The sequence below is a fragment of the Rana temporaria genome, chromosome 9, assembly GCF_905171775.1.
Source record: "Rana temporaria chromosome 9, aRanTem1.1, whole genome shotgun sequence".
Taxonomy (NCBI): domain Eukaryota; kingdom Metazoa; phylum Chordata; class Amphibia; order Anura; family Ranidae; genus Rana; species Rana temporaria.
This window is the reverse complement of record NC_053497.1, coordinates 171,694,852-171,721,279: the sequence shown is the minus strand read 5'-3', so window position 1 is coordinate 171,721,279 and position 26,428 is coordinate 171,694,852. Positions and strand designations below refer to the sequence as shown.

The 26,428-nt window shown below is 43.6% G+C and overlaps 2 protein-coding genes across 2 annotated transcripts in view; one reads left to right on the top strand and one right to left on the bottom strand.

Annotated features, from left to right (window-relative positions):
• Nucleotides 1–1,887, top strand: part of SRPX2 (sushi repeat containing protein X-linked 2) — a 101,679-nt gene extending 99,792 nt beyond the window's left edge. The window contains exon 11 of the mRNA XM_040325018.1: nt 1,602–1,887. Within this exon, the coding sequence (XP_040180952.1) occupies nt 1,602–1,782 (181 nt within the window). The 3' untranslated portion in view covers nt 1,783–1,887. The remainder of the gene's footprint in view (nt 1–1,601) is intronic.
• A 12,354-nt stretch (nt 1,888–14,241) lies between these two features.
• Nucleotides 14,242–26,428, bottom strand: part of SYTL4 (synaptotagmin like 4) — a 90,481-nt gene continuing 78,294 nt past the window's right edge. The window contains exons 12-17 of the mRNA XM_040325017.1: nt 25,238–25,340; nt 24,967–25,128; nt 22,398–22,497; nt 20,092–20,191; nt 16,957–17,165; nt 14,242–14,570 (exon numbers count right to left, since the gene is read on the bottom strand). Of these exons, the coding sequence (XP_040180951.1) occupies nt 14,431–14,570; nt 16,957–17,165; nt 20,092–20,191; nt 22,398–22,497; nt 24,967–25,128; nt 25,238–25,340 (814 nt within the window). The 3' untranslated portion in view covers nt 14,242–14,430. The remainder of the gene's footprint in view (nt 14,571–16,956; nt 17,166–20,091; nt 20,192–22,397; nt 22,498–24,966; nt 25,129–25,237; nt 25,341–26,428) is intronic.

Below are 26,428 nucleotides of genomic sequence, written 5' to 3'. Positions count from 1 at the left end.
ATGCCAATGACAAGAAGTTATTGTGAACAATCTTCGTTTTATGATTACAGGTATTTATACACCATATTGTCAAAAGTATTGGGACACCTACCTATACACACATGAACTTTAATGGCAATCCCAGTCTTAGACCGTAGGGTTCAATATTGAGTTGGCCCATCCATTGCAGCTATAACAGCTTCAACTCTTCTGGGAAGGCTTTCCACAAGGTTTAGGAGTGTGTCTATGGGAATGTTTGACCATTCTTCCTGAAGTGCATTTGTGAGGTCAGGCACTGATGTTGGAGAGAAGGCCTGGCTTGCAGTCTCCGCTCTAATTCATCTCAAAGGTGTTCTATCGGGTTGAAATCAGAAAAACAAACAAGGCTCCTCTAAGTGCAGAAATATAAAACTTTTAATATCCCCTAAAGGGGTTAAAACACTTACAAGATGGTGGATGAAGCAGGCATGTAGCAGGTAAGTGTGTCCAGAAGATGTTCCAGTGGCAGGGTAGTCCCAGTCTGATGGTAAAGCTTCCAGGGAAGTCCACAAGATAACAGCCAATTTGTGCTGTGAGTGTTTAGGGAACACAATGGTGATGGAGCCTGGGGATGATGTCAGAGGAAGCGAGACAAAAACCAGCATGGAACACAAACAGGAAGGGGGCAGGAAGTGTGTCATAGTGGCGGAACTCGTTTCGGAACAGCTCATTGGTTCCTTCTTCAGCCAGTGACTTGGTCACCAGGGGCAGGGGCGGACTGACAACTCATGGGGCCCCCAGGCAATAGGAGATTATGGGGCCCCCGGGCAATAGGAGATTGTGGGGCCCCCGGGCAATAGGAGATTATAGGGCCCCCAGGCAATATATTATGGGGTCACACAGTATACACACAAAGTATGCATACATAGTATACATACACATAGAATACACTTGCACACACTGAAAAGGTCCTGGAGAGGCGGGGCAGCTATAGTCTTGGGTATTTTAGACCAAAAGGATGTCGGTAAGGGACATTTCAGGGACAGATGTAAAAAGAAACAGATTTTTACATACTGTCCCTGGTTTTACTGAAGCTGGCAACACTGATGGGGCCCCCTAGTGGCATGGGGCCCCTGGGAGGGGGAGACGAGGTGGTGCTGCCACTGCACAGATTGGCACAGGATCTGTAGGAGGAGCTCTGTTCTTCTCTCTGCTGTTGACTGCCGAGACAGGGGGGGACAGGGATGAGCCCGTCTGTGGCTGCACAGGGAAGCGCAGGATCTGGTCGAGGAATTCTGTCCTCCTCTGCTGAGTCAAGGTGGGGATGAAGATTAGGCTTGTGGGCCATACTGGAACCAATTTAGACATTAGTCAATTAACCTACCATCGTGCCTTTGAAGAGTGTAAGGAAACTGGAGTACGTTGAGGATTCAAAGAAAAGCAAAGTAAGTTACAGCGGCATAGCGTATCTTACATACGCTGTGCCCTGCGCCGATGTATTTGGATCTGCCCCATAGTATTTTCAATCATTTCATAGATATTTGTATAAAAAAAAAGGTTTATTATGTGTTGTACTTCACTGATGTGCCATCACACAGTAGCTTTCATCCTTTTCCTCAAACCATTTTTTTTTCTGCATGCAGGCAGGCTCTTTATATCACAAAGTCCTATTTCAATATGGTTCTGCTGGACAAGTACGGTGTGGACCGGGAACGCTACCGGCAACCCACAACATCAGACGAGCTCTTCACTTTCATCGACACGTATTTACTAAGCTCACAGGAGATGGCACAGGTGGAGGCCAACAGAGAACACTGTGAATGATGGACTGGATGGAGCCGAGGAACAACTATCTGTTCATTAAAAAAGGATAGATTTTTTTTTATTGTTTATAGAAAAAGGGTATTTATTAAAAAAAAAAAAAAGTCTAAACTATTTTTGTGGAATTTTTTGAATGAGATTTGAGATAATATTAGTTTTGGGGACATAAAACGGTGGTTTCTTTAAAGTATAATTATTTTTTTCTTTACAAACTACAAATACGTGCCAGAAATCTTGTGAGCTGATAACTTCCTGTGCTCTCCTCCTCTGCTGATTGTTACAGCTATCCCTGAAGACTACAGAACCACTCCCCTCCATGTTATATAGAATAGGAGAGGGATGGGGTTCTATAGTCCTACATTGCTTCTGTTGTCCTGACACAGTAGTGCAAGTGAACATTGTTAGCCTAGGACAGGAAGTGTCACTTAAGATCACTGGGTGAAAAGTAATAGTAAAAATATAATTAATGCAGTGATCACATCTATGGACTGGTAAATTAGTTGTTTTTGGGCTTCAAAAACGTTCTATTTGGAAAATAAATATACACACGCATTTTATATACACGGCTCAAAAAAATTCAAGGAACACATTGAAAACATATCAGATCTCAACAGGCAAAAATGTCATGCTGGATATCTATACTGATATGGACGGGGTAATGTGTTAGGAATGAAAGAATGGCACATCATTATGAGACGACGGATGGTGTCCTGGAGTGTTTCCTCCCAGATCTGGACTAGAGCATCACTGAGCTCCCGAACAGACAGAGGTGCAACCTGGCGGCACTGGATGGACCGAAACATAATGTCCCAGAGGTGTTCTTTTGGATTTAGGTCAGGTGAGCGTGGGGGCCATTCAATGGTATCAACTTCTTCATCCTCCAGGAACTGGCTGCATGCTCTCGCCACATGAGGCCGGGCATTGTTGTGCACCAGGAGAAACCCAGGACCCACTGCACCAGCGTAGGGTCTGACAATGGGTCCAAGGATTTCATCCCGATACCTAATGGCAGTCAGGGTGCCATTGTGTAGCCTGTAGAGGTCTGTGCGTCTCTCCATGGATATGCCTCCCCAGACCATCACTGACCCACCACCAAACCGGTCACGCTGAACGATGTTACAGGCAGCATAAAGTTCTCCGTAGCTTCTCCAGACCCATTCACGTCTGTCACATATGCTCAGGGTGAACCTGCTCTCATCTGTGAAAAGCATGGGGCACCAGTGGCGGACCTGCCAATTCTGGTGTTCAATGGAAAATGCCAATCGAGCTCCACAGTGTCCGGCAGTGAGCGCAGAGTGCACTAGAGGACATCAGGCCTTTAGGCCACCCCCATGAAGTCTGTTTCTGATTGTTTGGTCAGAGACATTCACACCAGTGGCCTGCTGGAGGTCATTTTGTAGGGCTCTGGCAGTGCTCATCCTGTTCCTCCTTGCACAAAGGAGCAGATACTGGTCAAGCTGATGGGCCAAGTACCTTCTACGGCTCTGTCCAGCTCTCCTAGAGTAACTGCCTGTCTCCTGAAATCTCCTACATGCTCTTGAGACACGGCAAACCTTCTGGCAATGATACGTATTGATGTGCCATCCTGGAGGAGTTGGACTGCCTGTGCAACCTTTATAGGGTCCAAGTATCGCCTCGTGCTGCCAGCAGTGCCACTGACCCTAGCCAAATGCAAAACTAGTGAAAAACAGTCAGAAAAGATGAGTAGGGGAAAAAAATGTCTGACACCAACACCTGAAAAAACATTCCTGTTTTGGAGGTCGTCTCATTGTTGTCCATCTAGTGTACTTGTTGTTAATTTCAATTAACAGCAAAGCAGCTGAAACTGATTAACAACCCTCTCTGTATACAGCCATCCCCCTCTGCTACCTAACTGACCAGATCAATATCGCAGGTAGGGATGAGTTTCGAGTTCGAGTCGAACTCATGTTCGACTCGAACATCGTTTGGTTGTTCGTCGAATTCGTGCCAAATTCGAGTGGCGCCTCACGGCCCATAATTCACGGCAGAATTGCAGTGCATTGCTGGCTGATGATTGGCCAAGCATGCACTATGACCCGCATGCTTTGGCCAATCACAGCGCAGTAAGAACAGAGAGCCATAATTGGCCAAAGGCAGGGTCCCTGTGGAGGTTTGGATGTCCCAGACAGCAGGAAAGATCCCACTGCTGCCACCTATGTCACGGGTCCCCGTCACACACCACTTGAGTGCTTCCATCAGTACACTGCTTCCTCCAGTCTGGACCTTCAGATATAAGATATTACAGCCATATATTGTAATTAAAAACCAGGCGAGACTAGCTCAGTTACACAGCTTGAACATGGAATGTTTTATTGGACAAGTATACAGCCTTTTTTTACACTTGAATAGGTATGTCAGTTCCCACATACACAATAACCCAAATATCTACCCAAACATCACACAATGGTTTTGCTAACGAGGTAGGGCTGACCCATGGCTAATCCCATCCACCTATATTACTCAGATGTCACATTGCAGACCAGCCTTGCCGACTTCAAGCGAACTGCAGACAATACACATTATCATAAGTATAAACACAGCAAATCTTCAAAAAATAGCAGGGGCTCTCAGTAGCAGACGGACCGTCTCCTACATTGTACAGAGGCCAATGTGATCAGCTCTTTTAATTAACATGTATAGTTCAGAATCAAATCAACTAGGAATAGTCTTTGTATATTTCCTGGGAGATATTGTGGATAAATATTACTGTCCCATCTGAAGCAATCTAAACAACATTCTCAATGTCCATCATTTTCTTGGTCACCCTGTGCCCCTAATAGACACAGGGTAACTTAAACATAAGAGATGCATTGGGAGCTGAACTGAAGCAAGGGTTTCCCAACCTCACCAAGGGATTCTGGCTTCCACCAACCCCCCCCCGCCCAAAGTGACTCCAGTCTCAGTCACCAAAAAGATCAAATGTACGAATATTATAACAGCATCGAACTGGAGATGGTAGGTCACAAAGTTACAGAAGGGAAAGAAGAGGGCAAAGAAAGGGTGACAAAAGAGAGAATGGGGAGGAGAAAAAAAGGAAATAAAAAAAACCTGTAAAATCAGAGAAGTGGGATCTCTCACCCAGGGTCATAATCTAGCGAGTCCCAGTAATTCAACAGGGTTGTGAAAACCTCCAGTAGATAGGCATCAGTGTATACAAAATCTTGCCATGACCTCCAAGTGTCTCGAAAGGTCTCCTCTCACTTCTACAAGGTGGCCGTAAGATCCTCCATGTCCCAAAATTCATACATTTTGGAATACCAAAGAGACCTCAAAGGCAGAGTCACAGATCTCCAGTGCAAAGGAATACAAGCCTTTGCAACATTCAACAGCTGGATCGTGAGAGAGGCCTTATATTTTCTGATGGGCCTGTTTTGTGAGGTGCAGCAGGCACACTGCTGGGTTTCCTACTAGATCAACATTGGTCAGATATTTGATGGTACAGGCTACCCACTGCCAAAACAGTTTGATTTTTGGACAGTCCCAGAAAATGTGAAACATCGCGCCCCGGTCAGCGCCACACCGCCAACACGTATCTGGTACCTGGGGATAAATGTGGGGGAAAGTCACAGGCACCCTATACCACCTAGTTAAATAAGTTGTGCATTTTATATACAACTATATAGATCAGACCAAAATCAGGGATAAATAAAGAGGAATGAGGGACAGTCCCTCAAAACCAGGACAGTTGAAAGCTATGGTTAAACTTTGTCTCAGTCCAAGACCACCCTGTCCACAGGCTGACAACACTGCTGTGAAATTTCACTGTATTATGAAAAGGGTTACCATCTTTTACAGAAAGTAGAAAAATACCAGATCTACAGGTAATAAAACTATGTTATGGAGGACGCGGAAAACCACAACTGCCGTGTTTATGCTGGTGCCAAGCTGCGTCATATGTAATTTTTTACATTGCCCATAGTTACACTTTAAGTGAGGCAGCATTGAACATGTTAACATACCAGAACATAACATGTGGTGCCAACGCTGGGTTTTGTTTGAAGTCTTTCTTTATAGCTTGAGTTCAGGAAACCCTGTCTGGCTCGTCTTCTCCTAACGTCACTCGGTAAACCTGAAGGAGATATTTCCATGACTAATCCTTGGCATCTCTGCACATGTTCCTCCTGTGATATATCTGCAGCTTATTTCCAGGGGCTAAGCTGGGAAATATGTTTTGCAGACTGGAAAATATATGAGCAATGTGCGTGTACTTACCAGGGGGGACAAAGACCTCAGCGAGGAATGGCTCATATTTACAGATCCTACTGGCACAGGTCCAGTTACTGGATATGATGCTTCAATCGGAGCCAGGCTGCAGTAGGGATATGTTCAGTGAAATAGACACAGATAAGAGAAGGACCAGGTTGATGGCCTTTCTTTCCACCGACTGCTACCTCCATGGCTGGAGGAAACAAGGCCCCCAGCATGGGATTAGACATGTGCACAATGAAAAAAACTTGTTTTGGTTCAGATTTGTTCACTAAGTTAATAATTTTGTTGCCTCATATTCATTACGTTGGAACGATTCATTTTCGGAATTCATTTTGTATATTTGGATTTGTTTCATAAATTTGCAATTTTCAAATCAATTCAAATTTTGGAACATGGCTATATTCATTCTTATCTATTCTTTTGTTTTCTATTTTATTCTATAAAGCAGCCCAAGTAGGAATCATCATCATCTTATTTTACATTTATACCTTACTGTATTTATTTCAAGGTTTCCATTTTAAATTTGAATTCACATTAATTTTTGAATTCTAATTAATTTCCAAATTCTAATTCAGTTTCAAATTTAAACTAATTTCCAAAATTAGAATTTTAAAATTCTGAATCAGTTTCAAAATCTATTTTCTAATTCAAATTCAGTTTAAAATTCTAATTAATTTCCAACTTCTTATCAGTTTCAAATTCAAACTAATTTCCAAATGCTAATTCAATTTCAAATTAATTTTCAAAATACATTTTCAAATTCTGAATCAGTTTCAAATTCCAATTCATTTTCTAATTCAAATTCAGTTTAATATTTTAATTAATTTCCAAATTCTAATTCAGTTTCAAATTAATTTTCAAATTCTGATAAATTTTCTAATTCAAATTCAGTTTACCATTAAATTAATTAAAAAAAAATCTAATTCCACTTCAAATTCTAATTCATTGTGATTTGGAAACATCCGAATCTCTGAATAACAAAAGTTTTGTCTGAATTTGGATTTGAAATTAAACAAATCCCACATGTCTACAGGGGATACCACCCATAAATGTTGGATGGTGTTGGTTCTCCCAACTCCCCAGGAGAGATCAAAGGTTTTACCGGTTAGCCGCCAGAGACAGTACCATCTTGCTGATTTAGGGTAAAGTGACGATGTCTTTGTAAAGTGACCCTCCTGACCCACCCATACTCAACTTGCCAGCACTCCTTCCTCCATTACAGTCAATGAAAACACCCAATGCTTTCCATGCAACAATGCTTTGGCCAATTGTTGGAGCCAAACATTTTCACATGACCAAGGGATTGACGTCTAGTACCCCTACCCTCCAACACTGTGGATTTTCGTGTCAGTTTTGGCTAAGGAAGGAAAGGTTGTGGAGTGCTGGCAAGGTGGTGGAGAAGAGAGACTCCATAGACCAACATTGACTCAACAGGTGGGACAAGTTTCAAGATGGTATAGGACACCAGAAAAGTTAAGCAAAATGTTTGCAGAGGTATCAGATAAATGCTGGAGGTGCCAGAGAAGCAAAGGAACAATGCTACATATATTCTGGGAGTGCCCAATGCTAAGGAGTTTTTGGGCAGAGATTAAAAGTGCTTTACAGTTTTGCTCAGATTATGAGATTCCGGAAGATCCGGAATTCTATCTTCTGCATTTAAACCAAATACCAGAAAAAGCCTATAGGGAAATGATTATATGCCATCTATTAGATGCCGCTAAGGCCTGTATAACGAAGAGGTGGAAGTCACCAGTTCCACCAACAGCGGAGATGTGGATATGTAAAGTTAGGGAAATAAGCAAATTAGAAGAGTTAGTCCTGACAACACAATATAAAAGGGAAAAATATTTAAGAACTTGGACTCCCTGGAAGTCCTATATGGACCACAGGGGGGAAGGTTAAGAGGGATAAGGCTGAATGGTATAGAAGGAGCCCGGGAACTTGGATTGGGTATATGTGGGATTTAATGAGAAACTACAGAAATATGGAGAAGGGTCGGAGGAGAGGGAAGTAGGGTGGGTTTTTTTTTTTTTTTTTTTCTTGTTTTTTTTTTTTTCTCCCTTTCTCCTTCTTTCTCTCTCAGGGATGTTTGGGAAGGGGAGAGATACGTAAGAAGGAGATATATGTTTGATTTTGACAACAAGGTTAAAGGGGATGTAAAATAAGATGGACTGTGACTGTTGTTTTGTAATAATGTTCTGTTATGTATTTTTTTTATATATATATATATATATATATATATATATATATATATATATATATATATATATATATATATATATATATATATATATATATATATGTTGTACTGATTTGTTTTAAAATAAAAAAAGAATTATAATCTAAAAAAAAACAGGTGGGACAAGTTTAAAAGGATACAATCACCTTTTCCAAAAAATATTCTGCACAGTCAAGAGGCCCCAACAGATATTAAGGAACCACAGCTTTGTAAAGCATTTACTAATATTATTGTCATACCTATAGGCCATATAGCTGCTTTGAAGCCTTACCAAAAACAACCTGGTTAACAATCATCACATCCTGAAAAAAGTTAGACTCCCATAAACCGGCATGTAAATTGCCACCATCCCTAGAGAATCAACCAAACGTTTTACCTCCAAAAAATTGGGATTTTATGGGCAATAAAATAAATGAAAAATATATACATAAAAAATATAATTTATTACAAAATATAATAGAGAAAAAGACACAAAAAAAAACAACACACAAGTGGTGAACAATTAAAAACAATTGTACCTAGAAATGCATGAACGTATATGAATTATGATGAAAATATCTGCATATAAACCCCAAGGACAAGGTTAAAGGTTTCTGGAGATTCCAAACTGCTGAATCCAATGCATTTCGAATATATGAATTATAATATTATCTTCTTCAGGGATCGTTGGTTGACAGCTCCCACAGCAAAAAAAAAAGTAATTTGCGCCCCTAACCCACTAATATTTAGCGCTCCCTGAGTCCCCTCCACTCGTACAGTATTAGAACCCCTTATGGTACATTTTAGGATGTACCACTATTTCTCCTTGTTCTCCTTAATTTCCCTTTTATCTCTCTCTATCCTAAATTTTTTGTTCCCCCCCCCCCCCCATCTTTCTAGCCGTCTTTCTTGTTCTCTCGTTTTTTCTTTGTTCCTCCCCATCTTTTCCTCGATCTTCCATGTTTTCTCTATTTTTATTCCTTCTCTTACTTCTTGGTGGAGCATCAGGAGGATATAAAGACGTTTCTGTTCCTTAACAGATGAGCAACACAAATCGCTCAAAAAAAACGATACTCCATTATACTTACAACATGGCTAAGGTGACCAGATTTTTAAAATGAAATCCAGGGATATATTTTTTCTTTACTAGTAATGGCGGCAATCAGCGACTCTCTGCCTTTCGCTGCCCGCCTCACAGCCTCTCAAGTCTTACTCTCCGGCCCGGGCTACTACTGGATGGGGAGCGGAGGAAGATCACTCCGCCAGGGAAGGCAAGGAGATAGGCAGGAGGCTGGCCAGGATTTGAGCCAAGGCAGAAGAACATGCGAGCGGAGCTAAATGGGCATGCGCCCGAAACGAAAGAAATATTCCCTCCGCTCCGACCAGCACAGGATGATCAGAAAGGGGCACCGATAATGGGAAAAATACACCCCCATAGCTAGTAGGAGCGGCAGAGTGGAGGGAGTGTAATTCTAATTTTTTTATTTTAATTCTGCACTGATTGTCTTTGAAATTGCCCCTGCCCACTATTAAATCGAATCTGGGGACAAAACCAGGGACAGACTTGGTCCGGGGACAGTGTCCTCAATCAGGGGACTGTCCCCTGAAACTGGGGATGTCTGGTCACCCTAAACATGGCGGCACCTACTACAAGGCTTGAATGGTTTTGGAAGCTCCTGTAAGATCCTTTAAATCCAAAAAGGCCAGTGTTCAATTTCACTAAAACTACCGTGCAGATATCCCGCATCATTCTTCCAAGCTGTAGTCATCAACCACAAACTAATGTCCTAGGAGTAATACCACAAAAATGCTATTGTGACCTCATACACTTTTTTTTAGGATAGCAGAAACTGCTGAGGTTGTTAAATACTAAAATTAGCAAAACCTGAACAGGATATTATTATTACACTGGAACACAAAAGCAGCCAAGAGTAGCCAGTAGGAGAAAGTCATTATAAAGGGGTTGTAAAGACAAAAATATTTTCCTCTTAAATTAAAGTCTGACAGTAGCTGATAAAGTAAAAAGTAATGTTTTGCATTATAACTAGTTTGATACCTGTTGAAATCGAGTCATTTCATTCACCTCCAGCACTCCTGAATCGTTATTCTCACTGACTTCCTGGTTTGCGGTGCACATTCATTCTTGCTACATCACGGTCTAATGGGAACTACAGTTCCCATTAGGCTTAGCCTCCATGCCTGTGAGGGATAAGAGAGCATCTTCACGCAGGGCTGTAGTCATAGGGAGGGGGTGAGCAAATTCTGCTTTCTACCATGCAAAACGGCTCAGATGCTGGTGGAAAGCAAGAAGAGGAGAGACAGGAAATGGCATTTTCAAACCTGGATTACTTTATTTTGGAAGTCAAAAGGAAAAACGAGGTAAGTGATATTTAAATGCTCTTGCTTTTAGCAATCAATTGATCTAATAAAAAACGAACCTTTAGTGTTCCTTTAAGTCACATTCAACTGGAATGGTTGTGTAATGTTGAAGAGGTTTTGTAGCTTCTCCGAGTCACTTCTTGGGTTCCAATCAGCATCAAGAAGACACTCTATTCCCCAACACAATACATATAACTTGGTATATGCCATTGGGTGTAGCGAGGAACGCAAAGACCTGAACGTTAGAAAAACAACCGCTCAAATAAACGGTCCGATATAGGACGGCAAACTCTACAGGTCAAGACTCAGCAGTCTTCCTACCCTTAGACATGCGTGTGATCTCCCTTGCCTCCGAAGCCTGATCCACTTTGCACGTGATTGTGGGACATTAGCGACACTTCCCCATTTACTTAAATGTGTAGTGTTTGCTACATGTCGGAGAAACTTTGCTAAGCACGAAGTGAAGCATCATAGTAAAGTATATTATATTTAATAGTTTTTTTGTATTTCTTCAAATGCCTCCTGATTTCTGGCCTAGGCCCAAATGAGGTCAAACATCCCAGGAGTCTTTATTGGCCTTTTTTTCTCTTTCCGCTCGAGGAGGTGGAAGATGGACTTTCTCAGCTAAGTACACCCTACTTTTTGCATACCTAAGGTAAGGGCAGATAGATTCCAGTAAGTACCAGTGGAACCTTGGATTACGAGGCATAATCCATTCCAGGAGAATGCTTATAATCAAAAAGCACTCGCATATCAAAGCGAGTTTCCCCATAGAAGTCAATAGAAACGAAAATAATTTGTTCCACAGTGACTTATATAGCATGCAATGCCGCATCTGGCCAGAGGTTGGGGGGGGGGGGAGCCGGAGAAACTCGAAAAGATCGTTTGGCTGCACTCAGAAAAAGAGTCTTTCCGAATGGCTCAGAGTGTCACCGGAGCCCCCACACCTCTGGCCAAATGCGGTACTGCACACTGCAGAGGCTTGAATCCTGCTAGTTTTATGAGCCAACACTCGTAAACCGAGTCAGGATTTAAAAAAAAAAAATAATTGCTCGTATTGCGAAACGCTCGTTAATCGCGTTACTCGCAATCCGACGTTCCACTATAAATGCTACGGTAATCCTCTGCCCTTACTCAAGTTGGCTGCAGCTAAAAATGCTAGAGGGTAGTTTTTCAACGTGAGTTCTCAAATATATGTGAATATAATTTTTTTTTATTAAATAGCGTTTTAGGTTTGTTGTGCTTAGTTACTGTGTACTTTCACTTTAACTACTTCCCGACCACGCACTGTAAACTTTACTACTACAGTGCGGGCCGGCTGTGCAGAATCACACATATTATTATTATTATTATATATATATACATACACACACACACACAGTATCTCACAAAAGTGAGTACACCCTCACATTTTTGTAAATATTTTATTTAGGGCTGCGGAAATTAACGATTAATTCCTCGATTAAATCGTACATTTTTTTGATCGATCAAAATTATTTTGATCGGTACTCACCTCTCAATCAGCAGTGTTTATGTATGGTGCTTTCACAAAGGGTTTGTGCTGGTTTTTATTCCCTAAGCAGGGAAACAAAAACCAGCACATCCATGTTGACAGGATGTGCTGCTCTGTGTTGATTAGAGACAGAGCTCTGGCCTGTCTTCCTCCTCACTGATCAGCAAGTGCCGGAGGTCATCCATTGGCTGGCACCCACTGATTGGCTGGTACAGTGACTAATCACCGCCCAGCACAACTTGTGCACCGGTGGCACGCACCCCATACCTGGAAGAGCAGAATCACATTATATATATATATATGTGCTGGCCAATGGGTGACCACCATAAGGTGGACTGTATTACCATATTGATTTGCATAGGTTTATATATATATATATATATATATATATATATATATATATATATATATATATATATATAATTTTTTTTTTGGATATGCCATATGGACACTATTATGTATGGGCGTTTTATGTTGATCATTTCATAATGCTAATATTTAGGAGATTTGTTGATTAACTTAGTGCGCTACTGTGGAATTATTTGTCTCCCATTTTTACATTGACATTTGTTTCACCTCATTTGCTTGTACATTCATTGTTATTACAGCCTGATCTAATTGCAAAAAATTATTATATTATGGACACACCACTATATAAAAACAAATCAAAAAACAAACTGCTGATATGGCAACAATTTCAAACCCGCATTTAACGGTTGTATGTATGTATATATACATATATATATATATATATATATATATATATATATATATATATATATAATGTATTTTTTTTTAACAAAAAGAACGGTCATATATTTTAGTGGCGATTTGTGAAACAAAACAAGAACAGCTTCATCACAAGACAAGTTTGTGTATATACAGAGAGATACGTGCAGTGTTGCCAAACGTCCGTATTTTTACGGACAGTTCGTAAAAACGGGCACTTTTTTCTCCCGTTCGTAAAAATGTCCGTGGTCGCAGGAATGTGCCAGTAAAATAAGCCGAGATCGGTTCGGCTTGGAACTGCGCATGGAGATTGGAGGCAGGGGGTGATGGTGGCTGCGGTGGCACCGCAGAGGGGGATTGAGGCAGGGGGTGTTAGTGGCAGGGGGTGATTGGAGGCAGGGGGTGTTGGTGGCACCGTAGAGGGGGATGGTGGCAGGGGTTGTTGGTGGCACCGCAGAGGGGGATAGAGGCAGGGGATGATGGAGGCTGGGGGGGTTTGGAGGCAGGGGGCCTGGGGGAGATTGTGCCACCGCAGAGGGGGGTGAAGGCAGGGGGTGTTGGTGGCAGAGGGGGATGGAGGTAGGGGGTGATGTGACTAAATAATTTGCCCTTATTATAATTGAAAATAACAAAAATATGTTTTTTTTACCATAATATCTACCTTAAATCACATTGCTATTTGCCTAGCGTACTTGTTTGTCGCCTAAATACTGAAATTTGCACCCAAAAATGTAATTTAGTAACTTTTGTGAAATGCCAGTAAAAACGTGGCTGTGCCAGTAAATTTCAATCTGGTAGGTTGGCAACACTGGATACGTGTAAGGCCTCGTACACACGACGGGACATGTCCAATGAAAACGGTCCGGGGACCGTTTTCATAGGACATGTCCGCTGGCGGATTTTGGTCTGATGGCTGTACACACCATCAGACCAAATTTCCCGCAGACAGCTAACGCGGTGACGTGGGCGCGCCGTCGCCGTGACGATGACGTGGTGACGTGCGCGACCCTGGAAGGTCAATGCTTCCACACATGCGTCGAATCCCTTCGACGCATGTGAGGGCTTTCGGCCGAGTGGACATGTCCGGTGAGTCGTACAGACGACCGAACATGTCCGACGGACAGGCTTCCAGCGGACATGTTTCTTCGCATGCTAAGAAACATTTGTCCGATGGAAACCTGTCCGATCCGCCGGAAAATTGTCCGGTCGACTGTACAGACGACCGAACATGTCCGCGGAAACTGGTCCGACGGACCAGTTTCAGCAGACATGTTCGGTCATGTGTACGAGGCCTAATAGGGATAAATCTTGGGATGATAAGACGTCACAACATAGAATGAACCATTTCGGAGCTTATTCATCGAAGTTTCTATAAAACAGATCCAGTCGAGTATTCCATACACCATCATGTTTAATGAAAATTGTCCCAATATAATTTAAAACCTTATAACAAGGGAAATAAATAATCAAAAAAATTTACATTATTGGTGGACTAAAAATACTTTTCTCCTTCTTTAATGTACAGTTTATTGAACGTGAGCGGACGTCTGTCCAATCTAGACTCCTCCCCCAGTACAGTGGACTACTTTGACCTGGCCATGCTGGGACGGAGCGGCAAGGATCCTTCAGCCCAGGAGCCGGGATATTGCCCCATCTTCTTCCATAGGCTCAGCTCTTCTCCGGTGGAGTCCATCCAGTCTACCAGCTGTCCATTGAATAAGCCTAGAGCAAGACAAGCCAATGAAAATGGTATAAAATTGGTTAACGCCGGTCAGAAAACAAAAACATTTTTTCTTTCTAAGGCTGGCCATACACATGTTGAATGCTGAATGAAATCGCACCTTTGAATATTCGTTCGATTTTCGAACATTAGTGGGGCCGCAGCAATGGCCGATTTTCATGTGGCCATCGAATATGAGTAATCGGCCATGTTGGATTTTTTTTTACAAAACACAAATTTCGAATAAATGATGGGAAAATCGTGCGAGAAATATAATCGAAAAAGAAATACACATGAGCTGTGACCTGGAAAGAAGAGAGGGTTCCGGGCCATGAATATTCTTTTCTGTAACAACCTCAGGTGAAATTGAAGGCTTGGTTGGTCGAATGTCGAAATCAATGGCGACACCATCGGATTACGATTACAAAAAACGCACAAAATTTTTAATTTTGGGATTGACAAATCGCTCGCAATTCAACCCATGTATGGCCTGCGTTAGTCAATGAATATTTAGGGCCAGATCCACGTAGCGGAACGTAATTTTCGGCAGGCGTAGCGTATCGTAGTAACGCTACGCCGCCGCAACTTTGAGAGGCAAGTGCTGTATTCACAAAGCACTTGCCTCTAAAGTTACGGCGGCGTAGCGTAAATCTGCCGGCGTAAGGTCGCGCAATTCAAATGGATGAGATGGGGCGTGTTTAATGTTAATACGTCTTGACCCAATGTAAATTACGTTTTTTTTTAACAGCGCATGCGCCGTCCGTGGGGGTATCCCAGTGCGCATGCTCCAAATTAACCCGCAACACGCCAATGCTTTCGACGTAAACGTAATTCTACGCAAAGCCCTATTCGCGAACGACTTACGCAAACGACGTAAAATTTTCAAAATTCGACGCGGGAACGACGTCCATACTTAACATTGAGTACGCCTCATATAGCAGGGGTAACTTTATGCCGAAAAAAGCCTTACGGAAACGACGTAAAAAAATGCGTCGGCCGGACGTACGTTTGTGGATTCACGCATCTAGCTAATTTGCATACTCGACGCGGAAATCGATGGAAGCGCCACCTAGCGGCCAGCGTAAATATGCACCTTAGATCCGACGGCGTACTAAGACGTACGCCAGTCGGATCTAGCCCAGCTTCAGGCGTATCTTGTTTTGTGGATACAAAACAAAGATACGCCGGAGCAACCTAGCAGTTACGCGGCGTATCAATAGATACGCCAGCGTAACTGCTTTGAGGATCTGGCCCTCAATATTTAAATGTATTTTTAACCAGCTGCAACCAGCAGATGGTGCACTGAAGACCATACAACATCCCGCTGTGTCACTGTTCTACTATGCTGTGAACAAACATTCATTTGATAGGTTCTCCAGAACGCCACAACTTAAACGCTTAAGGACCAGCGCACGACGATATACGTTGACACAATTTTCCCGCCGGAGGTGCCTGCCGTGTGCCTCGTGAGTGCGCCCGCGGGTCCTGGGAACTCAATGTTCCCGGGTGGCCCGCAATTGCGGTCGGGAAAAGGCAGAACAGGGGGATCCACCTGTGATCGGAGACGGTGATCGCCGACGTGTCACTGGTAGCTCCTCCCCCTAACAGTTAGAATCACACCCTAGGACCCACTTAACCCCTTCAGCGCCCCCTAGTGGTTAACCCCTTTACCGCCAGTGTCATTTTTACAGTAATCAGTGCATTTTTATAGCACTGATCGCTGTAAAAATGATAATAATCCCAAAAATGTGTCAAAAGTGTCCGATGAGTCCGCCATAAAGTTGCAGTCATGATAAAAATCGCTGATCGCCACCAATACTTGTAAAAAAAAAAAAAATAATAATAATAAAAATGCCATAAATCTATTCCCTATTTTGTAGACGCTATAACTTTTGCGCAAACCAATCAATATACGCTTATTGCGATTTTTTGAACCAAAAATATGTATCGGCCTAAACCGAGGAAAATTTTTTTTTTTTTTTTTTTAGATAATTTTTTGGGGATATTTATTATAGCAAAAATTTAAAAATATTTCTTTTTTTGCTAAATTGTTGCTCTTTTTTTGTTTATAGTGCAAAAAATAAAAACCGCAGAGGTGATCAGATACCACCAACAGAAAGCTCTATTTGTGGGAAAAAAGCACGTCAATTGTGTTTGGGAGCCACGTCGCACGACCGCGCAATTGTCAGTGCCGAAGAGCAAAAAGTGGCCTGGTCTTTGGCCAGCCAAAGGACATTAAATTTGATCCGTTCTCCAGAAGACCACAACTTAACAAGTCAGATGAGGGACACCCTTCCCCTCCCTTTCCAGCTCATACACCCTTGGGACTCTCCAGTCATCAAGCCCCATGTAAAGCTGTTAGATGGCAAGACTGGAGACCCCACTCACCAGTTCCAGGACCCAGTCTTACTCCTCCAAGGAAATCATTACTGGACAGCGGTTCCCGATCCCAGACTGTTAGTTCCAGGCACGTATTCTGGAGATCGTCAGGCCTGACGCCATTATAGACAAACGTGTGATTGTAGTGAGGATTCAGGGTCTTCTTGACTACTGGTGTCTTCCTCTTGGTGTTCCGACCTTTGATTGGTAGCAAGTATCTGTAGGGGAACAAACGAAGGAAAGATTTTAGTTCAATTCAACATCAAAAGTCAATGGAAAATCTATTTTATAAAAGAAAGAGGACCTTGTGTATAAAAGTCAAAGGATATCTTGCCAGCACACCATGCATCTTCAAGATGATGCCCAAGCATTTATTAAAGTGATCACATCACAGCGGTAAAAAGGTAGAGTGTTTTGGGACCTCTTCACTAGACATGTGATGAAGGGGTCCTGCATCGCCCTGAAACAATTGCACTTTTACCACTGTGATGTCATCACTTTAAAGCAGTATTAAAGTGTTTGTAAAGTCTCGTTTTTTATTTAACCACATCAGCCCTGGAAGATTTGGCTGCCAAATTACCGGGCCACTTTTTGCGATTTGGCACTGCGTTGCTTTGACAATTGTCTTTTTTTACCAAAAATATGTAGAAGAATACATATCGGCCTAAACTGAGGGGAAAAAAATTATAAAAAAATGTTTTTTTAATTGGCATATTTACTATACAAATAGGTAGATTCACAAAGAGTTAGGCCGGCTTATCTACAGATAAGCCGACCTAACTCTGAATCTAAGCCGGCCTATGTTTAAATGTATTCTCAAACAGAGATACACTTAAACATACCTAAGATAGGCTGGCTTGCGCCATTCTATCTTAGGTTGCAATGTTTTTTTTGGCCGCTAGATGGCGCTGCCATTGCGGCTGGCCTAGATTATGTAAATGAGGGGATACGCCGATTCCCGACGATTTATGAGCGTACACCGGGCCTACACCGTCGAGTTACGTTGTTTCCGTACGCGATAGGCCACCTAAAGTTATTCCACCTATGAGGTGGAATAACAATGTTAAGTATGGCCGCCGTTCCCACCGCAAGGTTCAAATTTTTTACGTCGTTTTCGCAAGTCGTCAGCGAATCGGGATTTACGTCGTTTACGTACGCGTCGAAATCAATAGGCCCGTACGGCCTACTTAGCTTAGCTTAGTCGCCCGGCGCATGCGCAGTGTAAAAAACGTCACAAAACGTGAGGTCAAGCCTCATTTCAATAATACACGCCCCCTCCCAGTCATTTGAATTAGGCGCGCTTACCCCGGTCGTTTTAGGCTACGCCGCCGAAAATTTGAAGGTAAGTGGTTTGAGAATCACTTCTAACCTAAATAATTTTCGGCGGTGTAGCCTAAAAAAAGTAGGCTAGGCCGTCCTAATTTTAGGCCACTGTGTGTGAATCTACCCAATTGTATTCATTCCTAGAGCCATAGTTCATGATTTTAAAGGGGGTTGTTAAGGTAAAAAATGTTTTTCCTAAAAAGCTTCCTTTACCTCAGTGCCGTCCTCCTTCACTTACCTCATCCTTCCATTTTACTTTTAAATGTCCTTATTTCTTCTGAGAAATCCTCACTTCCTGTTCTTCTGTCTGTAACTCCACACAGTAATATGAGGCTTTCTCCCTGGTGTGGAGTGTCATGCTCACCCCCCTCCCTTGGACTACAGGGGAGTCAGGACGCTGTCTATGTTGCAGATAGAGAAAGGAACTGTGTTAGTGGGCGTCCTGACTCTCCTGTAGTCCAGGGGGGGGGAGCATGACACCACACCAGGGAGAAAGCCTCGCATTACTGTGTGGAGTTACAGACAGAAGAACAGGAAGTGAGGATTTCTCAGAAGAAATAAGGACATTTAAAAGCAAAATGGAAGGATAGGGTAAGTGAAGGAGGACGGCACTAAGGGAAAGGAAGCTATTTAAGAAAAAAATTGTACCTTTACATCCCCTTTAAATCATGAAATATGGCTCTAGGAATGATTACTTTCACAATGAGGTTTGCAGCGATACCTCACTGCTCCACTAGATGGTGCTTAGATCATACTATAGAGTACTATAAACAAAGAATACGGCAAGTTTTGGTGTAGCGGAGCAGATAAATGTCACATTCATTCAGTGCACAGTTTATACAAGACCCCTAGGAGTGAGCTGGAGGAACTACAGTAGTCAGCAAGGGGGACACCATTTGATCCGCCAGTGGTTCCGGATAGCAGGGCAGGGACAAGGGGGAGCGGGGGCAGGAGGGGCGGCTTACCTGGGCACAATGGTTTACTTTAGTTTTGGGATGAACTTCCTTCTGTTACAAGGCTTACAGGAGTAGTGATAAGGGCACAGCATCCCCTAAGCTTGCACATCATAAATGGGGGTACGGACGGACGGATAGGGGGGGGCAGTTGTGCATCTATGCCATGGGCACAGGATGACCCTGTCCCGGCATTTTGCCGAATAGTATCAGTGCACAAATCTCACGGGAATAAAGTTTCAAACTGGTCACATGGTGCTGCTATTCTTTTTTTTTTTTTGGATAATCCCCTGACCTGTCTTTGGATACCATAGCTGAAGGTACCGTATTTATCGGCGTATACCGCGCACTTTTTTGCCCTGAAAATCAGAGCAAAATCGTGGGTGTGCGGTATACGCCGATACCCGCGCCAAGTTTTGAATACTGCGCCGACATATACCGAGCGCAGTACACTCGGGTATAGTCGGGCATTCTCGGCTCCTTCCGCGCTCACGTCCTGGACGTACAGGACATCAGGGCGAGAGTTGCCGAGCATTGCCGACAATACACGAGTGTACTGCCCTCTGTATATGTCGGCGCAGTATTCAAACTCGGCGCGGGAAACGAGCGGGGAGGGCGCGAGGACGCCGTAGAAGGACGCCGGACCCGACGAAGAGGACACCCGAAACCGCAGAAGGACGCCGGACCCGACGAAGAGGACACCCGAAGCCGCAGACGAACGCCGGACCCGACAAGGCCGCCGAGCAAGACACCAAAACTGTAAGTACAAAAAATAACTTTTTTTCCACAGGATTTGGGGCAATTTTAGGGGTGCGCGGTATACGCAGGAGCGCGTTATACCGCGATAAATACGGTAATTATTTCTCACCCCTTCACAAAACTGTCGGATGTTCCTCCCGTCTTAGCTGCCGTCAGGTTTTTTGCCTCTTTGACCCAGACATGAAGTTCTCCGGCTTCGTCGGGCTTACCTTGATAAAAAAAATTAAAAAAAATAAAGATAATACACAACTTTACAATTGATAGATTGCAATTATTCTGCAAGTCTGCTGCAAGTTCTGGTTCAGTTACATTGTTCAATAGTCATCCCACCACAGGGGTCCCTGTGGCTGAATTTTCATGCTGTAGACTTGCAGAGCTCTTGCTGTAGACTCACCATTGCAACTTTACTTTCGCTAGAGACTTGCCATGCAAATTTGCTACAAATTGGAAAAGGGTCAACTGGAACTTATGCTTCACGTGCTCTGCAAATGTACAACTTGCCAGTGAAAATGTGCAGCAAATTATCAAGACCTACAATTCTACACTGACACTAATTTGTGGCAAGTTATCCTTGCTCTCTGGGATCTTGTATATGTTGTATTATAGTTAAGTGGTAAGGCATTTTGTCATTCGGTTAATTGCTCACTTATATCTTTATGTTAGCTGTTTGCTGGTGTTTGGATTCCTGTTGTTTTTCTATTAATACGTTCACTTTAATATATATATGGTTTGGACTACAGCTGCAAGTCTTTTGGTCCAGTGTGGGCATCTGAGTGGGGGCTGCGCAGATAAACAAATCAGCGCAGACCCCCTGTCAGGAGAGCCGCCGATTGGCTCTCCTCTACTCGTGTCTGTCAGACACGAGTGAGGAAAAGCCGATCAACGACTCTTCCTGTTTACATCGTGATCAACCGTGACTGGACACGGCTGATCACGTGGTAAGGAGCCTCTGTTGGAGGCTCTTTACCGAGAACGGTGTAGTGATGCGCGCCCCCACGGGCGTGCGGCAGCTATTATACTTCTGGACGTCATATGACGTAAAGCCAGGATAACTGAACCACCGCTCGGCCGTTATTTTGCTATAGGCTGAGCGTGAAGTGGTTAACATGCTAATGACATTTTAAAATAAAATCTTTCCATTTTCATTCTATAACTTTATTTTGAACCCAGCGACATCATAACTGGGTCCCCGTGCTTCTCCATGCAAATCACGCAGAACATGGAATCTGGGAGGGGCCAGCAAAGCTTATACACAGCATAGCTTATCCCTTTCACACCGACGGAACGCATATATGCGTCCTCGGCTTTCGGGGGGTTATACCGGAATGATGCCTGCAGCCGCAGGCTGCAGGCATCATTCTGTTGTTTAGACCGGGCCTCCCGTCCCACCGGGAGACCCGATCCTCGATCCGCCGCCTTCTGTGTCCAGGTGGAGACTGACACTAAGCCGTAAACGGCTTTGATTCAGTCTCCGCATTGAAAACACGGAAGCGACGTCATGACGTCACTTCCGGGTTTCTCGGCTGCCAATGGCGTCGGATTTAAAAAAGTACACAGTATTCAGAATCGCCATTTTCGGAGAGTTACACAATTTAATATTATAAAAAAATATATATATTTTTTTTATAATAATAAATATATTTTTTTTTAAAGCGCCCCCCCTCCCCGCGGGCTTGCGCAACAAAGAAAACGCATACGGAAGTCGCGCCCGCATATGAAAATGGTGTTCAAATCACACATGTGAGGTATCGCCGTGGTCGTCAGAGCGAGAGCAATAATTCTATCACTAGACCTACTCTGTAACTCTAACCTGGTAACTGTAAAAAAGTTTAAAGTGTTGCCTATGGAGATTTTTAGGTACCGTAGTTTGTCGCAATTCCACTAATGCGCGCAATTATAAAGCGTGACATGTTTGGTATCTATTTACTCGGCGTAACATCATCTTTCACATTATGCTAAAAAATTGGGCTAATTTTACTTTTTCATTTTTTTTAAATTCATAAAAGTAAATTTTTCCCAAAAAGTTGTGTTTAAAACACCGCCGCACAAATACCGTGTGACATAAAATATTGCAAAAATCGCCATTTTATTCTCTAGATTCTCTGCTAAAACTATATATATAATGTTTGGGGGTTCTAAGTAATTTTCTAGCCAAAAATATGGATTTTAACTTGTAAACACCAAATGTCATTAATAGGCTTAGGCATGAAAGGGTTATACATAGCTTCCTGAAAATATCACAACCCCCGGCCTCAGCACTCCTCTCAAGAGCCCTCAGTACTGATGCAAGCAGGGGGCTGGATCTTGGGAGGAGTTATGCCTGAATGAGTGGGTGTCAATCTTGAGGAGTAGGCGTTCCTAGGCAGGCTTCATTTGCATATAAAAAGTATTTCCAGAAATGAAAGGGTCACCCACTTTTTCTTCGCTCACTTCCAGTCGTGGACTTGGATGGTGGGACGTACTTTAAGGATACAACTAGTTCCCCTTTGTAGCTGGATGCACCGTCAGCACTGCCCTGTATAAAAAATAAAAATGACACGAGAGGTAATGAATAGATACTGCATACATACGCCATCAACACGACTTACGTATGTGGCGGCAAAGAGGGTGGGCTTTACCACTCCCACACCCCATCTACAGTGCCTTGACAAAGTATTCATACCCCTTGAAATTTTCCACAATTTGTCATGTTACAACCAAAAATGTAAATGTATTTTATTGGGATGTTATGTGATAGACCAACACAAAGTGGAAGGAAAATTAAAAATGTTTTTTTTAACATTTTTTCATTAATAAATATGTGAAAAATGTGGAGTGCATTTGTATGGCGCCCCCCAGAGTCAATACTTTGTAGAACCCCCTTTCACTGCAATTACAGTCTCTTTGGGGGATGTCTCTACCAGCTTTGCACATCTAGAGAGGGACATTTTTGCCCATTCTTCTTTGCAAAATATCTCAAGCTCTGTCAGATTGGATGGAGAGCGTCTGTGATCAGCAAATATCAAGTCTTGCCACAGATTCTCAATTGGATTTAGGTCTGGACTTTGACTGGGCCATTCTAACACATGAATATGCTTTGATGTAAATCATTCCATTCTAGCTCTGGCTGTATGTTTAGGGTCGTTGTCCTGCTGGAAGGTGAACCTCCGCTCCAGTCTCAAGTCTTTTGCAGACTCTAACAGGTTTTCTTCTAAGATTTCCCTGTATTTGGCCCCATCCATCTTCTCATCAACTCTGACCAGCTTCCTTGTCCTTGCTGAAGAAAAGCATTCCCACAACATGATGCTGCCACCACCATGTTTCACGGTGGGGATGTTCAGGGTGATGTACAGTTCGTTTTCCCCCACACATAGCTTTTAGGCCAAAAAATAAAATTTTGGTTTCATCTGACCAGAGCACATTCTTCCACGTGTTTGCCGTGTCCTCCACATGGCTTCTCACAAACTGCAAACGGGACTTTTTATGGCTTTCTTTCAATTTCTTCTGGCCACTCTTCCATAAAGGGCAGATTTGTGGAGAACACGACTAATAGTTGTCCTGTGGACAGATTCTCCCACCTGATCTGTGGATCTCTGCAGCTTCTCCAGAAATACCATGGACCTCTTGGCTGCTTCTCTGATAAATGCTCTCCTTGTCCTGCCTGTCAGTTTAGGTGGACGGACATGTCTTGATAGGCTTGCAGTTGTGCCGTACTCTTTCCCATTTTCAGATGATGGATTGAACAGAAGCTCCGTGGGATGTTCAAAGCTTGGGATATTTTTTTATAACCTAACCCTGCTTTAAACTTCTCAACAACTCTATCCCTGACCTGTCTGGTGTGTTCCTTGGTCTTCGTGATGCCATTTGTTCACCAACAAACCTCTGAGGGCTTCACAAAACAGCTGTATTTATACTGAGATGAAATTACACACAGGTGGACTCTATATACTAAATTAGGTGACTTCCGAAGGCAATTGGTCCCACTAGATTTTAGTTAGGGGTATGAGAGTAAAGGGGGCTGAATACAAATGCATGCCACACTTTTCAGATATTTTTACTTTTCCAAAGAAACTGTATTTGTCTATGGGTGGCCAAGGTTTGAGTGATGTCGCTGCATTCCCTGCCACTTTACTTAAAAGGATTACACATGACTTTGCTGGTTCCTAGGAATTCCGTGGGTGCAAGCACCTGCAGCTTCCTTAGCAACCAGTGACGCCAGAAGGGAAGCAGCCACAGCTTCCTTAGCAACCAGTGACGCCAGAAGGGAAGCAGCCGCAGCTTCCTTAGCAACCAGTGACGCCAGAAGGGAAACCCTGCTCCTTTAATGCAAAGGGATGGGGATTGCAGCCACATCACTGCTGAAATATAAGCAGTGGGAATTCCTCATGATGGGCATTCCTTTTGATGTTAGTGGTTTCTAGGGATGCCGCCAGTGCAAGTACCTGCAGCTTCTTTAGCAACCAGTGACCTCACAGGGAATTCCTTCCCTTTTAAATCAAAGTGGTGATGACAGCGGTGACATCACTTCCCAAAAATGATCGGTGGCAATTCCTCCTGGTGGGGATTCCCTATGATCTCTGTGGTTCGTAGGGATGCCACAGGTGCAGGCACTCGCAGCTTCCTTAGAAACCAGTGACATGACAGGGGAATCCCTGCTATTAAGGGGTGGAGATAGTAGTGACATTCTTTCCTAAATATGGCCAGTGGGAATTCCTTGTGATGGGGATTCCCTGAGGTCAGTGGTTCCTAGGGATCCCGCAGGTGCAAGCACTCTCGGCTTCCTTAGGGACCAGTGATGTCACAGGGGAATCCCACAATTTAAAGAAAAGGGGTAGGGATAGTAATGACATTACTGCCCAAATATGACCAGTGGGAATTCCCCATGATGAAGATTCCCTGTGATGTTGGTGGTTCCTAGGGATGCAGTGGGTGCAAGCACTCGTGGCTTCCTTAGGAACCAGTGACAGCAATAAGCCGTAGATTAAAGAAATGTGAGAAGAATCACCTTGCCATGCAGAGGAAGACACTCGTCCATCGTACTGTCAAAGTTCCAGGAGTCCAGAGGCAGATTCACCTCCCCGAGGAATGTGTTCCTCCCAAAGCGGTCATGGTGCCAGACGGAGAGCTGCAAGGTTCTGGAAAGCAGGACTGATTCCGGGACAATGTACTAGAGACAAATAAACAAAGTCTATTTTATCTTTACTTTTTTAAAGATGTCCAGAGTTCAACTTTAGTTAAAATATCGTTTTTTGTTTATATCAAATCATTCTACTTACCTGTAACGTTTCAACATACAGAGGGTTGACGGTGTTCCGTTTAATTGTGGTTTTGCGTTTTCCTTGGCGGGACTTGTCAGGCAGGAGATAGGACTTGACGTATCTAAAAGAAGGGATTGCAGATGTACAACTCAACACTTTCTAAATAACATGGCACAATATTTTCCTTCTACATCAAACATCAGTAAATATTGGCCCATGGTCCAGACCCAAATTAACAGTGCTATCTGGACGGCGAGCCAGCCCAACCAGCCAATCCCCAGCGCAGGTTCCCCCTTCTTTGTAGTGATTGGTTGTTAGAACCGCCAGCATCCTGACAACAATGATGTCAGATGCATGCCCCACACTCAGCATCACAGGATGAGAGAAGTGGACTTGTAGTCTCCGCCAGCTCCCACCCTCTGCCTTCCCATAAAAAAGGTACAGGGACACTGCTATGGGGACACCTGATGGAAGGAGGCATGGTATTGGGGACACCTGATGGAAGGGGGGCACGGTGATGGGGACACCTGATGGAAGGGGGGCACGGTGATGGGGACACCTGATGGAAGGAGGCACGGTGATGGGGACACCTCATGGAAGGGGGGCACTGTAATGGGGACACCTCATGGAAGGGGGGCACTGTAATGGGGACATTGGATGGAAGGGGGGCACTGTGATGGGGATACTTGATGGAAGAGGGAACTGTGATGGGGATACTTGATGGAAGAGGAAACTGTGATGGGAACACCTATTAGAAGGGGACACTGTGTTGGGGACATCTAATGGATAGGGACACCTGATGGAAGAGGCCACTGTGATAAGGACACCTGATGGAAGGGGGCACTGTGATGGGGACATTGGATGAAGGGCGGCACTGTAATGGGGATACTTGATGGAAGAGGAAACTGATGGGAACACCTATTGGAAGGGGACACTGTGCTGGGGACATCTAATAGAAGAGGCCACTGTGATGAGGACACCTGATGGAAGGGGGGCACTGTGATTGGTACACCTGATGAAAGGGGGACACTGTGATTGGGACACTTGATGGAAGGGGGACACTGTGATGGGGACACTTGATGGAAGGGGGACACTGTGATGGGGACACTTGATGGAAGGGGGACACTGTGATGGGGACACTTGATGGAAGGGGGACACTGTGATGGGGACACTTGATGGAAGGGGGACACTGTGATGGGGACACTTGAT